Source organism: Phalaenopsis equestris, unplaced genomic scaffold, assembly GCF_001263595.1.
Source record: "Phalaenopsis equestris unplaced genomic scaffold, ASM126359v1 Scaffold000364, whole genome shotgun sequence".
Lineage (NCBI taxonomy): Eukaryota > Viridiplantae > Streptophyta > Magnoliopsida > Asparagales > Orchidaceae > Phalaenopsis > Phalaenopsis equestris.
The window spans coordinates 46,169-63,003 of record NW_018164806.1 but is presented as its reverse complement, the minus strand read 5'-3'; the positions used below and the strand labels follow the sequence as shown (position 1 = coordinate 63,003).

At 36.6% G+C, this 16,835-nt stretch overlaps 1 protein-coding gene across 1 annotated transcript in view; it reads left to right on the top strand.

Moving 5' to 3' along the window:
* Window positions 1-16,835, top strand: part of LOC110026307 (putative 3,4-dihydroxy-2-butanone kinase) — a 63,517-nt gene that overhangs the window by 30,003 nt on the left and 16,679 nt on the right. Inside the window, exons 8-9 of the mRNA XM_020727197.1 lie at window positions 6,360-6,533; window positions 7,207-7,290. Coding sequence (XP_020582856.1) covers window positions 6,360-6,533; window positions 7,207-7,290 — 258 coding nt within the window. The remainder of the gene's footprint in view (window positions 1-6,359; window positions 6,534-7,206; window positions 7,291-16,835) is intronic.

Genomic DNA, 16,835 nt, shown 5'->3' with positions numbered 1-16,835 from the left:
CCTGCTTGGCTTGCTTGGCTTGCTTGGTCTTCTCACCAACATTGTGGTCCGAAAAAAAAAAAATTGTTCAATAAGATTGTCTTAAATCTGGAGTGGATGCTCTCTTCCAATATTCTTTACTCTATCAATCTTTCTTTCATTTTATCATATTTTATATATGGAGGTTTTTAACTTCCTGTATTTGGATATGCATGCCTTTGTTCCCTTAAGATGAGCTTTCTTTGGATAAACCATTTTTCTAGAAAAGGTTGTAATCAAAACGTCTCCTTCATTGTTGATCTTAAAGTATATAATTTTTTGTGTTTTTCGTAACTCTCTTTTGGAGAATCAATAGCCCATCCACATGTATGCTTCTCATTTTGATCCATTGGAAAACTGCAGCATCATTACTAGTTTTGCAATTTAATATTTCCAAGGGTCACTTACATGCATATTGCCCAAATTTCTGTACCTTTACATTATATATATACCTCTTCATGCACGATTAAGGTGGCATGTATGTAAAATGTGAGTTTTGGGTGTTAGATACGTAAATCAATATGAATATGTGGCAGGTATGTAAGGTTTGAATTTATGTGTTCTATATGTAAATTCATGAGAATTGAGTGGTGGTGAAAAGTTTTCTCAGGTGTATGATTATTTGGTACTTTAATCCTTCTTTATTCTATTAATTATTGGCTATCTGACTCGAGGAGCTTTGGTTCTTCACGATAGAAAACTTGGATAATTGTACAGGCAATGCTTGAAACTATTCCTGAATCTCATGCTTGTACGTATACAAATGAATGGTGAAAAAGGGGGAATGTAAATCTGAATTTGTGCATGATTCGGCTTGCTAAAATTGAGAACTTTGATATGTTTCGCTGTGAAAAATATGGAATATTTTGTTGCCGTTTTGAAGAATTTGAAATAATGTAGGTTGGTTTAGGCGATTGGAGATTCGTTTGGTTTGGTTTTATGGAAAATCTGAAAGTTGACAGCTTTATGTGCGAAAATTTTGAAACTTTGAGAGGTTGGCTTTATGTAGAATCTAAAGTTGCTTTATACAAGTTGTGAGTTTATTTGGCTTTCTTTGAGTTGGTTACTTGTGTGTTTTGCATGAGTTTCAAATTCATTCTTTTGGGACTGATTTGATCATCGTTTTGAAAGAATTTAAATTTCTTAAGGCTGATTCACTCGCGATTTTGCTCCTTTACTTTGTTGATTTCTTTTTAGAAGTGGGTCGGCCTACTTTTACGTTGATTTGCTTTTGCTAAATTGGTTGTCAAAAATAAAAATTTCTGATTTAATTATTTGGAAAACACTTAAAAGGTATTTGAAAATTTATTGAGAAACACTTCATTGAGGGTAAAACACCTTAAATCACTTCAAGCACAAGTTATTTCCTAGATTTTAAGAGCACACCCTAGGTGAGAGCTCCTCTATCTAATTTTCAAATGAATGATGTAACTAAGCACTTGACTTTTTTTCACAAGTCGATTAAAATACTAAACATAAGGATACACGAATATGTGGTTCATAACTTCCTTTTAATTAAATCAAGTAGTGAAATTTCAGCCATGACTTAACTTACAGTGAAACCATGCTTTGGGATTTGAGCTTGAGCCTTACACTCAACTTTTCCTGCCAATTGGGGACATTCCCAATGTCAAATATAAGTCATATACTCCTGGTTCTTTATACGTGTCATCATGTTTTGTTTTACTCATTCTTGTTTTTTTCTTATAGCAGATTTTCTAGCAATTTGTTTAAGTTTCCTGCAATTCGCTGTTCTTTTTATTGCATTATTTACTTTAATGTACCTGCTAAACTCCTTGGGTAGAGAACAGTCAGACCAGTAAGACATATGTTAGGAGGTACACCAGACCCTTGAGACCCAACAGTAATTATATTTGCATATACAAAACATAAACTAAACTTGGAGTCACTACAGTTTGGAGCTTGGAGCAAGTTTTTGTGGGCAGCACGACAGAGAAGCAGCAGGTGGAGGATGACGACCTACAACTACAAATCTTTCCTTAGAATTAAACAACAAGCCATAGAACTTCGAGGTAGTCTGCTCAGCGTGACATAAATCCTCACTTTATTTTTTAGTCCTTTGCATAGCCAAGTTGTGCAATTTAAGCTCTAACTCGTTTTAAGTTCCGAGATTGTCATCCTATATGATGTAAACCCTCATATCTTCCAGTATATTTGTGTGATCATGTCATACAAATATAAGTCCTAAATAATAAAACTTGCAGGATGAAACATCAAATAACATCTTGAAATTGGAGACAAACAATAGGATAATTTGAGAAGTCACTGAGGTTCTCCTCAGGATCCGTAACATCCCCTTCTTTTCTTTCATTTGATTCAAGAAATAAATGTTCCCATTTAGTCCCTTTCCCCACTTGACTTTTCTATGTCCAACTTTGGAAACCCTAAACTTTGAGTTCATGAAAATAGATACCTTTGATCATCATCAAGAGTTCTCTTAAGTGAATCAATTATTTGAGAGGTAATTAACTATAGGGGTTTGCCTCTATAAAGAACTTTAAGAATCCAGATAATATAAATCATTTAATATTAGGTAGGAGGACTTGTCAGTCAAAATAAAAGGTTCGTAGACCAGACAGATGTCATAAATTCTGTAATTTATTTAATCAAGCCTCACTATCAAGTAATGCACATATTCTTCGGGATAAGTGTGTTAATTGCAGTGTTGTGCTCGATCATTTAAACTATTAAATATATGAGATCGGTTCAGTCTCTTATATTATATTAAATCAAATATCTCTTTCCCAATTTTGACGGTCGACAGTTATATACAAGGATATCGTTGAAGTACACTACTACGAACTTCTTGATGTGAGCTTGGAACATTTGTTGCATCAATCTCATGAATGTGTTGGGGGCGTTGGAGAGCCCGAAAAACATGACTGTTCACTCGTATAATCCATCCCAGGTCTTGAAAGTAGTCTTCAACTTGTCTCTTGGTCTCATCCTGATTTTGTGATATCCGCTGTGTAAGTCAATCTTGAAAAAGACAATGACTTCATGCAACTGATTGAAGAGGTCATCCAAACAAGGTGTAGGAAACTTTTATTTGATGATGATCTTGTTAATAGCTCGACCGTCAATGCACATCCTTCTTGATCCATTTTTCTTAGGTACCATCAAGACACGGACATCACATAGAATGGTACTCTCTTACCAAGCCCCTTACCATAAGGTCCTATATCTGTCACTGTAATTCTTCATACCTTACAAGTGTCAATTTGTAGGCAGGCCTATTTGGCAACACTGTTCCAACGATGAGATCTATGATCTGTTAAATCTCCCGTAGGGGTGGCAATCCATCTGAAAGGCTGTCAGTTATCACATCCTAAAAGTTAGCTAGAAGTGTTGCATAGGCTCTAGCATCACAATCTCCTTCTCATTTTTATCAAACATGATTAAAGTCGTTGCCACTGGAGCCTCTTGTATTGACTGTATAAAGGTGGCTCATGAGACTATCGTCTCCTCTGTGATGTCTACTACTCTTGAGTCCCTGACGGGAAAAAGTACTATGTGTCTTCCATCCTACTTAAATGAATAAGTTGAAATCATCATGACGGGTCTTGCGGCCGAATTGCCACAGACTCCTCAATAAAATGTGACAAACTTCAATGGATACCACATCACAACACACCTGCTCTTGTAGTTGATCCTAAATAAAAAAAACTAAACTAAGCACTATTGATCTACACACATCTTATCTCCCCTTTTAGGGATTATGATTGAGGATGTTTCTACATGACTAAATTCAGTTTTTTCACCATCAGAGTGAAAACGACATTCGCACAGCTCCCACCATCAATGATCAGACTGCAGGACTTCTTTCTGACAGTATACTTAGTGCAAAAAATGTTATGGCTTAGCCATAAATGATCTTTTTCTAGCTCAGTCGGTAGGATCCTCCTTACAACTAGCATTTCTCTTTCATTTCCCTAGAGTCGAAATTCTTCTCAATCTTCCTCTGCTTCCTCCTCACTCACTTTCTTGACGACACTCTGCTTTATGAAGGAAATAACTAGGCTCCTATGGCAACTGGAGGTTGTGTCCATAGCCGTGACACCTAAAACATATGCTGGCAAACACTATATTGAACTTCTCGAGCTTCTTCCCACTCAGATATGTCTTGTCACTTTTCTCACCAATGTTCCCAACCCATCCAGATGTACTTTTATTGGTAGTGTAGTTGTAGGTGGTTGTTTCTTTTGTTTTTGCTGGCTCTCTACTTTCAAGGCTATGGTTTGGATTTTTCCCAGCGACCAATATGACTATAGTTGAATAATGTTACAGATAGTTGGTTTTAGGCCTCCCAAATATCTTGCTATATCATGTTCCTCTTGCTCGACCAACTCTCATTTTATCTGAAGATGGTCAAATTTTGCCACAAACTCTTCCATTGATAGGTCTCTCTGTTGTAATTGATAGAGTCTCGAAAACATATTCTGATGGTAGTGAGGAGACAAGTGTTTTTTATGCATCTCTTTCTTCATGTTCTTCCATCAGTTAATTTTGCCACTTCTATACTTTTTTGTCTATACAAATTTTCCCACTACAAAGAGCACTCTTTTTCAATTTGATTGCTGTTAGCTTCACCCTTCTGTCTTCTGACACCTCTTTGTACTCGAAGATTCTCTTAATTGACTGGAATCATTTGATAAAATCATTTGGGTTCATCCCTCGTTCGAACTCCGATGGATCCATTTTCACTATGAAATCTCTATATCCTCCATATATCACCTCCTCTCTTGGTCTTTTTGGATAATGAAATCTAAAGCGTCGGTGCAGGTCTACATCATCACCGAAGCCCTCCCCATGGAAGGAATTCTTTTTCTCTGTTTTGACTTTTCCTATCACAATCGAGAGTGATTTTTCTGTGGGTCCAGTCATCAATTTTCACAAGCCTCTATTGGAGTCAACATAATTCTCGCTTTATCTCTTCGAGGATACATGTGTCTCCTTGGTGGCATGGTTAGAGTTTAGATATGTGGGAGTTGGAGAGGATATGAGAGTAAGAACATATAAGATTATTGTTATTTTTATTGGGTGGGCTGGTGGAGATTGGTTTGGGTTATGGCGGAAGAATGTTAGAAACCCTAAGGTAGGATTAGGGTTAGACTAGCTCTGATATCAAATGATAATGGAGTTAACGCAAAACCCAACAAGAGAAGCAAATATTATTACACATAAGCAAATAGAGTTACAATAAACGACACTTGAAGTAGGAAAACAAAAACAAAAACACTATTAGGACGAGGTGGGAAGGTGCTGACAGCTAGAGGGAGTGGGTGTTGTGGGCTATTCGGCGGTGGGACAACATGCAAAGCTGCGGTGAGGGTACTTGGGAAGGATGAGAATAGGCTGGGGCCGTACAAGAGTGGAATGTGGGGGGAGTGGCGGCAGCAAGCAGGAAGGTGCGGGGAGTGGTGGCAACAAGCAGGAAGTGTAGGGAGTGGCGGCGGCAAGCAAGCGAGGGTGCAAGAAAAGCGGCTCCAAGCAGGCGAAGGGATAAAGGGGAGGAAATATGAGGAGATAACTTCCATCTTGGAGCATGATAAAGTCGGAGCACGACCTGTCATTGGATACAACTCTAGTAAGGAAGAAAGACGTCGGCTGTGGAAAATTGAAGCAAAGAAAACTGACCTAAAACACAAAAAATAACATATCTATAGACTTTGGATAAGGAGGAGTGGGCCCTGCATCAAATAGGAGGGAACCATGCACATGGAAGGACCGGTCAGTCTTTCTCTTGCCTAGACTGATCTGGTCTGGTGTGCTGCAATTGCTGCACGTGCATAGGCGCCCCGCGTCACTTAATCAACAATGTTCAAGTTGTAGTTTACAATCATTGTGTGATCTTGAGTTTGATCACTATTTAAAATTACAAACACAGTCACGTTGAAAGAGAATAATTACCCTCCTTTTAGCAAGAGAATACACACATATGTATAGGGTTAATTGCAAAATAGTCTCCTACTATTCATTTGTCTAATTTAGTTTTAGTATCAGACTTATCTATTATAACCCCACCATTTTACAAAATTAATACAAAATGGTCTCTCATGGAGAAAATGTGATACAGTATTGATTCCATTTTAGTCTCTTGATTATACAAAATTTATCCCAAGTTACTCCATGAGAGATCATTTTTATGGTTAACTGATTAAATTGGGGGATATGATAATTTAGTGCTTGATAATTTGAATGCATCTTTAATATGTAATTCTTGATGAGTGCATGTTTAATAGTAGTACATTTTGATTTTAGGCTCTATTTGTTTTCTAATCCTTCTTTCGTTCACTAGTTTATGATTTTTTCCATGACAGATTGCTGGGGCAGCTGCAGCTGCTGGTCTTTCCCTGGCTGATGTGGCTGCGGAAGCAAAACATGCATCTGAAATAGTGGGAACAATGGGAGTTGCCTTCTCAGTTTGCACATTGCCAGGCCATGTCACATCTGACCGGCTAGGTCCAGGATTGATGGAGCTTGGACTAGGAATTGTAAGTTCACTTGAGATACTAATTATCAAGGATCACCTTGGATTGTCTTTTGGTTTTGTGTGAAAAGTGGGGTTATAGTGTGATACTGCAAAATTTGAAGGTAATGATGACATCCACATTTCATAAAGTGGGGTTATATTGTGACTGCAAAATTTTAAGTTAATGATGACGTCTAGATTTTATAAAGTGAGCTAACCATTTGGGGGTAATAATCCTATATGCTTACTTTAAGTAATAACTCATTACATTCTATTATAAATTTTGTAAGGTTGGAAGTCGTCAATATTACTACACTACTATACCTGAGGTAGTGTAGAACGAAAACATAATATATACTTGGAGAAGCCACCATCCTCTCTGTTGCTCTCTCTTTATACATACATATATACATACATATGTCAGATTCAGCGTTTTTTTAAAAATAAAAGTAGATTTAGTTGAAACAATACACAGATTTTCATGTAAATGAGGGAGTGGAACTGTGTGGGATGGTATCTGCTTTTTTTATTTTTTATTTTTTATTTTTTAAACTGTTGAGTGTTGACTTTGCCTTTGCATGGTGATGGCTAAAGGTACCCAAATAAATTTTTTTTTTAATTTTTTTTAATATATGCCTATTAGGAGCCTTGATTTGCTCTTAGTTAATTTTGTCATGTTGATTTTAATTGCTCAGCATGGGGAACCTGGTGCTGCTGTTGCTGATCTCCAGCCTGCTGATATAGTGGTCTCCCATATGTTGAAGCAAATCTTATCAACGGTTTGTTTAGCTTTCCAATTTTTCTGTCTCATTTTATGCATTTTTTTGGCAAAGTGACGCCTCTAAAGTCACAGGACTAATATATTCAATATATAGTAGTCCTGGCTAGTTGGCATACTATTTCACAATTAACTACATTGCATTCTGCAACTTTCTGATTGTTTTATTTTTTATTTTGATATTGGACATCCTTATTTATTTGATGCATTTGCTTTACTGAATAAAGATCTTTTTCCATCCGTTTCTGAAGCAAAATATGATTTGCTCATTATTAGAAATCAATGAATCTAACTGCTCTATGTTGGTGATGTGTTGCACAGTTGCTTTCGAGAAACATTTTACCGCCACTTTTCCTCGCAATTCTATTGAGTGCTTTATTTTCTCTTTTTCATTATTAGCATAGTGATATGACTAGTATTAGTTAATACATTTTATTATTAATAGAAGGTATGAACACAAGTATTGTATCCAGGGAGACAGAAGATGTAGAAAAGTATACCAGGCTTATTTTTATTCATTTTTTTCATGTTTTTCTAGTCTACATGACACGAGGCTCATCTATCAACATGGGAGGTTCAAGGGCCGGCCGACCCTTTCTATTGGGCTAGGATTGGCTCCCACCCCACCCCACCCCTCCCCTTATATATATGCTGTTTTCTTTGGTTAAGGTTCAGTTTTTGCTTTGCTTTGAGATTTCTATCAGGACAACCTCCTGCGTATCTTTTTCCCCTCTTAGAGTTGTATCCAACTGCGAGAATTGAGTTTGGCTATAACTCATCCCAAGTTTGTCTATTTCCTTTTGTCTTCTGCTTCATGCCAGCCCTTTCACCCCCTCTACTGCCTGTTGTCGACCCTTCCAGTCCACTTGCGATCTGCTGCTTTCTGCGACCCCTTCCAACCCACTTGCTGCTTGCTGCCGCCCCTTTCAGGCCCTTCCTCCGGTCGTCGAACAATTCTACACCCCTATGCCCCTTGCTACTGCCGCCTTCCCCATCTTTCTCCCGACTTCTCTATAGCTATCTCATTCCGAGCGAAATGTCTAACAACCAAACTTGTCAAACTCTTTGTGAAATTGAGATGGAAGATATTGAGTATCAAGTTCATAAATCTTACAAATTCCATACCGGGATTGGGATGTTTGGCAACCATTTTCGCTTTGTACTATGAGAAACCTCGATGCTAGACACGCTCTAGCCGAATCTTCAAGTTTTCTCGAATCTGATAGTGAAATGGATGTGAAGAGACGATTTGATTTTTCCGAATCGAAAGAAGATGATTGTGGTCGAGTAGAAACCACAACTCATAGAAGGTATGTGTTGACCTCACTTTTGGTTGATGTCTAGTTTTTCCTCTTTAGTAACCTCTAGCCATAGGATTTTCCCTCCCGTTGACTATTCCTAGAGGACTAGAAAATGAACCCTCACCATTAGAAACTCTAAACCATTCTTTTCTCAACTTGAAGTTCCACAACTCAAGGTGGGGTCAATATGGGAGAACTCAAGGTGAGTCCCTATAGGAATGCTTGGCCTTAGAGCTGACCCTGGGTGTTGGTCTGGAGTTGGTTTATTCACTTGCACTCACTTTCTCTCATAACCCTAAGCCCAAACTTTGTTGACTTTGATCTCTTGATCCTTTGGGAGACTCATGTAGATGATCCCCTAGACCTACTAGCCCTAGGCTGGGGTATAGCTAGGACCAGTACATAGAGGACCCAAATGGGGATTCCATTGGTCCATGATTCACATAGAGTGGTTGGCACCCAATTTTACCAAAATATCCAACTTGGCCTTTTGCCCCCCCAAATCTACCAAAATTACCTAAACACCCCCAAACCTTAAGTTTGGCCAAAAATCCCAATATCACCCAAAATACTCAAATTTGTTCAAAAATCATCTCAAACCATTTGAAGCTACTCAAATTGCCCAAAACTATCCAAAATTGCAAAAAAATACCAAAATACCCACAAATTGGCCAAAATTGCAAAAATTCCCTTGGTAGCCCAAACTTTCCTAAAACCTCGAAAATCATCTCAAATGCCCCCAAAACTAATTTGGACCCTTCAATTGAACTCAATCTGATCAATTTGACCATGTTGACCAAAACCCCCAAATTGCTTTTAAAGACTCAATTTCTCCAAATTCACCCCAAATGTCCATCAATTTGACCTCAATCTTCTCCAATTTCAATTCTAAACTCAAATTCATCATGTCTGTGATCATTTCAAACCAAATTAAAGCTTAATTGACCCATGCTTTGAGCTCAATTTTGATCCAAACCAAAACCCTCAATTTTGACCATATGACCCAATCTCACCCAAATGAACCCCATAGCCCACTCAATTGCCTCAATTTGGATCCCAAACTTTTCCTAAAATTCCTAATAATCAAATTGAGCCCTCAATTGACCTTGCTCAAGCTTCAATTCCACTCAATTTCAACCCAAATTCAAAATATCCAAATTTGCCCCAATTTAGCTGCATGCCCAAATTCCACTAAATTGAATGCTCAAACCCCAAAATTGACACCCAAGTGATGTTGAGAATTCTTCCTGATATTCCCCTAGATCATTTTCAATCATCAATTTGGATCTAGCCCAACCCTAGCCCAACCTAAGCCCAAGTCTAACCCAACATACCCAAATTTATCAAATGTCCAAATTCCTTCAAATCAACCCACCCAATCAATTCAAAATCACTCCAAATCTTTTCTAAACTTGTTTTGACAATTATCTACTAACCCAAACCCAACTTCAAGCTAATTTGACCCAAATTGAACCCCTTCACCAAAATTGGCCTAGCCATTTCTTAATGATCAAATTAATGACATCACGGACCCAAAGTAAACCCTAGTGACCCGCCTAGCCACACCCACCTAAACCAGCCAAGGTGGGCTATGGACCAATGGTTCCCTAAATTAAGGGATTTCATCCCATTTTTGGGTCTAAGCCAAGATATCTTCACCATTCTGACAAACCATTAAGGGTTAATCATAATTAACTCTCCCCCTGACTCACTTGACTCCTCTGACCACCACCCCTGGCCTCTGGCTCTGCAGACCGACCTAGTGGCCGGAAAACACCAAAACCGAGAGCCCCCATGCTTTATCACAAACCCAATTTCACCCATCCAATGTGTCCAACTCTGATCGGTATTTAGCATTTTGAAGCCCTCCACATAAGCACTTAATTGAACCCAAATTGAAGCCCTGAGCTCCACCTTAAGCTCCTCTATTTAAACCACCTTCATGGCGAAAAGAGAGCTAACCAAAATCCTAGGGGAGACTCTACCAAAATCTCACCATGGATTCTCCAAGCATTCCTAAGCTCAAGCCAACCATCTTCCCCCTCTGGTTCCCTCTGTGAGAGTTCAATTTTGAGCTCAAAATCATGCCGAAACCAGGACATTCTTCTCCACAACTCTACAGTGAACCAAACTTTAATTAACTGTGCACACACCATCTCCACATCGAGAGAAGTTGATTCCACACAAAAGCCCCCTCTCAAACAGCCTCTAACCTAGCTTTAGACCAACACCTGAAATCGAGTTTGATCAAAATCACAACCATCTGACTGTGGCAGAACTAGACAGTTCACCAGAGTTTGAGACTTCATCTGGAGGTTCGTTGGATCCAATCAAAGATACCAAAACCATCTGATTTAGGCCTCCCCTCTCAGACAAAGGTATTGAGCTCTAACCCTAGCACGAGCTTCTTTTGATTCTCCATTTGTGATGGCTTGATTGCATGCTTGATAAACCGTATAGATATGTTCGTATTGAGTAGATGAAGGTTTAGAAACAAATTCCATGCGATTTGGTTGAGTCTAGGCAATGATCTTACGGTTTTAGTATGGACAGTTCTCGGGTTAGGTCATTCGATCGTGCGTTTATTCCATAGACGGCTGAGATCGCGTTGGACGAACAGATGGAGCAAAAAGGCGGGCCGCATGATAGCTGAGGTGGATGACAGCGTCGAGTGAGAAGACAGCGTCGAATGGCGGAGCGCCGCGTGTGAGCTCGGAGCATTCGTAGGATGAGGTGGCGCCGCGTGGATAAGTAGAAAAATATTGATTTTCTGAATTTATTTTAATGTCTGATCTTCAAAAATTCATATCTTTCTTGAGAAAAAATCATAAAAAAAAATATCATCTTGCTCAGTGAACAGAGAAGAATAATGTGGACCAAAAATAAAAATTATTTGTTAAGTATATGATTTTTAGTTAATTAAATATTTTAATGTCTGATCTTCAAAAATTCATATCTTTCTTGAGAAAAAATCATAAAAAAAAATATCATCTTGCTCAGTGAACAGAGAAGAATAATGTGGACCAAAAATAAAAATTATTTGTTAAGTATATGATTTTTAGTTAATTAAATACTCTGAGGTATTTTAATTCATCATGATTAAATACTAATCACCATGACTTGAAATTTTTAGGGTTGATTCCTCATGATAGAGAGCACGTCCTCTGATTTTTCCAAAGTCAGAGAGCACTTCTGTGCTTCTAACCATAATTTTCAAGCCTAAATGACTATTTTGGCTTTATTTAATTATATAAATTAAAATATTCCTCAGAAAATTTTGAGATCAATTTTGTTAGGTTTCATATGATCAGAGAAGCTTAGAAAAATTAATTTGATGATTTGAATAATTTTGTATATTTCTGTTTTTAATTAAACATTTTTATCATGTATTAATTTATTTAAATTAAATATGAATAAAAAATTGACAAAATCAATTCCACATTGTTCATAAAAATTATTTCAACTCACTGTAAAAAATTTTAAATTTATCTAAGTTGATTTGACCTTTAAAGTGGATTTTGTAAGTAAAAATAATATTTTTGCACAAAATAAATTATATTAAATTAAATAAGGATAAAAAAATTGATTTGACCTTTAAAGTGGATTTTGTAAGTAAAAATAATATTTTTGCACAAAATAAATTATATTAAATTAAATAAGGATAAAAAAATTGATTTGACCTTTAAAGTGGATTTTGTAAGTAAAAATAATATTTTTGCACAAAATAAATTATATTAAATTAAATAAGGATAAAAAAATTATGAAAAATGGTTTTCTAAGTTCTTTGTGACCAGGGGCATTTAATAAAAATAAAAACCATTTTTGTGAAAATATTTTATTTTTTAAAGTATATTTTGAATTAAAAATAATTAAAATAATCAAAATAATTAAAAATATTTAAAAATATTTTGAATTTGGCTTTAAGAATTATAAGATGAAAGGCCCAAATAGCAAAGAGGTAATTTTAGATTTTGGTGCCTTAATCAAAATTTAGGATTAATCATCAAAATTTAGGATTAATAATTTAGGATTAATCATTGGGGATGAGTAATTTTGATCCTTAATGAATGCATCAGATGATTGAAATACAATGGGTTAAAGATAGAAATTCACTTACCACATTTTCGCAATATGAACAAAATCGTAATTTTCCTAATATTCATTACTTGGAAGTCAATTAAGATCAAATGATACTTAAGTGATGGGTTTATGCTAGGAAGATGATAATTCACTTGTCTTAAGCCTAAAATTGATGATGATTTGATCTTTCAATAATAATAATGTCACTTAAACCAAGATTTTAGCTAACACCATTTTCCTCCACTATGATTGTTAAGGGCTTAGTAGTGACCTAGGTTCGATGTCTTAACTCAATTGATTGGATTTAGAAGATAATATGATTGAGGATTAACACCTCTTTAAGCACTCTAAGCCCATTTGTGATAAGCACCAAATCTTTAATAACTTGGGTCTGCCTCAGGGGCATTCATCCATGTAATCTTTAAAGTAAAGTATCAAGTTTACTTAAATATCCTATCCTTAGGTTAATTGAATTGTCAAGTTTCACTGGACAACGGGGTAGTCACATTCTAAACTCGGATAAGTTGAACTTGTCATATTTTGTTCTAAAATCATCCACTAAGAGCTTTGGAGACTTAATGAAATCATAACTTAGGGTTTGGTAGCTACACCTTTATCTACTCCTGCAATTTAATTTCTTTGCAAAAATATATACATGTCTTGCAAGTACTAACCTTTCAGGTGGAGAAACGAGAAGAATTGGCAGGTGCGTTTTTAAATTGTCGCATTTACATTTCTGTACTTCTTGCTTCAAACATGCATGTTAAACAATGATGTCACCCTGCATGAAAACCAAAACTGTTAGAATAGCCACAAAATCAAAAATTTACCGCCACAACATTCAAAATATAAGGTAACTCAAAATTTAATCACAAACATCACAAAACAATAATTGCAACTAAATTAAAACATCTCTATCGGATGATTAGGAATCCTTTGGAGGAGGTAACCTACGGTTGCTAACTAGACTTCCCACGGTCTAAATGAAAGTATGAAACTCATTAAATTGAGTTTAGTAAATTCATTTGAACTAAGTGAATTTGAAAGAAAATAGTGATACTGGAACGAGAGAATTGTTGGTTCCTAACCGGTGTCACTCTAATTAACTGTAATATGCTCCATAATATTTAAACAACTATACTCTTAGGAACATTTGATTTCTATCATGGCTTGACACATTAGAAAACTTAAACTCGCTACGACGAGGAGCTTGGAGATAGCATTATGGGCTGCATGACTATCTTCAACAGCAGAACATGTCCTAAACCATTCCTTAGAATTAAACAACAAGTCATAAGATTTCGAGGTTGTCCGCCTAGTGCAACATAAATCCTCAATCTTATCTTTATGCCTTTCTACAGCTCTGCAGTACAATCTAAGTCATAACTCGTCTTAGAATTCCGAGGTTGACGTTCGTCACGGCCTAAATCCTCACATTTTCCAGACTATTTGTGTGATCGTCTCACACGAATATAAACCCTAATTAATAAAAATTGACAGGATGAAACTCTTAAATATTTCTCCTCTAAATTAAAACCAAACCATAGGATAGCTTGAGAAGTCACCGAGGTTCTCCTCAGGATCTATGACATCCCTTAGTTCTTCTTCTTTTGGATTCCCTAAAATATTTTAAATTTGAGTCATTCCCTTTTCACACATTTTTGTCCGATCTCTTTGAAAAATCATATTCCTTTGAATTTCTTGACGTTAATATCCTCTGATTTTTATCGAGAGTTTTCTTAGGTGACTTCGGCTATTAAGATGTAATTAACTATAAGGGTTTGCTTTTATTGGAAACTTTTTCGAACCCAGTTTAATATAAACTCTATTTAATTTTTCATATTAAATAATGAAACTTGTCAGCTTATAAATAAAATTATTTTCGCACCCCAAACAGATGTCATATATTTCTTAGTTTATTTGATCGAGTCTCCCTCAAATCTTAGGTATAGTGCTGTTTCATTTAAACTATGAAAAATATGGGATCAGTTTGATTTCATAATTTTTCTAAACTTGTATATATATGTAAATTAAAAATGTCTTTCCACAGCGGACGACGGGATTTCGATTCCGGCGACTGACAACTTCCAACGGACAACTCTTTAACTAAATTTGTGCTGACAGCATGTTAATCATGACCAAGGTCGCAACAAATTTTGTCTTAAGCTGGATCTTTACTTTCATTTATGGACATCTACATATTGAGGATCATTTAGATTGAGAATAGTCTATGAAATTCTCTTTGAAAATATGAAAAACTCAACTGATAAGCGCGTGAAATATCTTGCCTGCAGTTAGAAGGGGGAGCAACGGCATAATGGCTGCAACTACAACAGACACGAATACGTGAGGGAAAGGGATTAGTCCGTAGCTGGTTTAGACTGAAGCAGTTGTTTAGGGGACATTTCTTATACCCACTGACTATAAACAAATGTTATATATAGAATATCAACATTGTGCTCAAGACTTAGATATGTCAAGGAAATATACTGAAGAATTTCATCACCTTAACACACGAAATAATCTCAATGAATTTAACAATAAATTAGTTACCCGTTAGATGGAACTACGGGATGCAATTCAGGACAAATTGCTGCTAAATTCGGTTTGGTTATTGTCCCAAGCAAATGCAATTTAATTGGATTGTCCAAAACAGTTTTCTTCGAAAGTAGCATTTGAACAATCAGAAGTCAGCAACAGAACTACACCTATAACTGTCAAAGTGCTTTCATCAGTCTCAAACTATAGTCAAAACCCGGATATAAGTCTAATGAATGCCCATTACGACAAAGAGATTCAACTTTTAGAAGGTGAACTTGGAAATGAAGATCAACAGAAAGAACAGCAATGGGGGATTGTGAAATTAAGGACTTGGTTGGAGATGAAGGTGAGCCTCTTTTATGTGTTCTAGAGAAATTACTTATAGCGCTGTGACAGAATACATTGTCCCAAGGGCATGCCATTTTCCACACAAGATGTCCATCAGTGGTAAGATATGTGATTTGCTTATTGATTGTGGCCATATTTGTTTCGAATTTGTACAGTTTGACCTTTCCATTGGCAAACATTTTGTGTGTGAAGTGCTATGTGGCGTTCTGGAAATGGTCGACTGCCATCTCATGCAAGGTCAACCATGACAGACATTGGAGCCACTTATGATTGCCGAGCAAGTATTTATTCTTTTGAATGGAAGAAGGGCAGAACATTGGACTTCTACCAGCATCTACAGTCAAACCTAGCAGGCCTCCAAGTAATAAACCTACTCTAAACCCAATTGCTGGTTTGCCATTACTCAAACACTTTTGAAGAGACCAAAATCCTCCTTTCTGTAGTCTTTTCTGAACCTAACTGAGAGCTTGCCACGACCACTTTGCCGATGGGTGTTCAGCAATTGGTTCAGCTGTTCACAGATCTAATTCCAGCTGAATTACCTTCTGGTTTGTCTCCTTGTACCATTCATCACCAAATTTATCTAATTCCTGGTGTTTCTCTTCCTAACCTGCCACAATATTGAATAAGTGTCTAAGGGGCATGAAATTCTGAAGTAGACGGTCAATGAGCTGTTAAAGTAGCATTTAATCTAACATAGTCTGAGTCCTTGTGCAGCACCAACACTTCTGGTACCAAAAAAATAATTGATGAATGTTTGTTAGCTATAGTGTGATCAACAAGATTACAATTAAAAATTGTTTTCCGGTGCTAAGATTAGAAGATAAATTAAACAAGCATTTAGGAGCCACAATGTTTTTTTAAATTTGATTTGTGAAGCGGATATCTTCAGATATGTATAAGGCTTGGCAATGAACCTTCAAAACACACAAGTTTGTATGAATGGAAGGTTGTGTCCTTTAGCTTATGCAATGCACTTGGTACCCTTGTGAGGCTTATTGATGAGGTAATCAAATCATTCGTAGGACGATTATGTATTATCTATTTTGATGATATATTGGTTTATATTGTTTTTGACGTGAAACTCGTTGTCGCGCCTTCCTTCCCCTTTTTCCCTTCTCTCCTTCCCTTTTTCCTTTCTTTCCCCTTTCCTTTTCTTCCTCTTCCTAACTTCCTCACCTTTCCTTTATCTCCCCTTCAACCTTTCCTTCCTAAGCACTTTCCTATTTTAAATCCTTTCTAAAATCTGAACTTATGATTATATTTTATTCTCTCT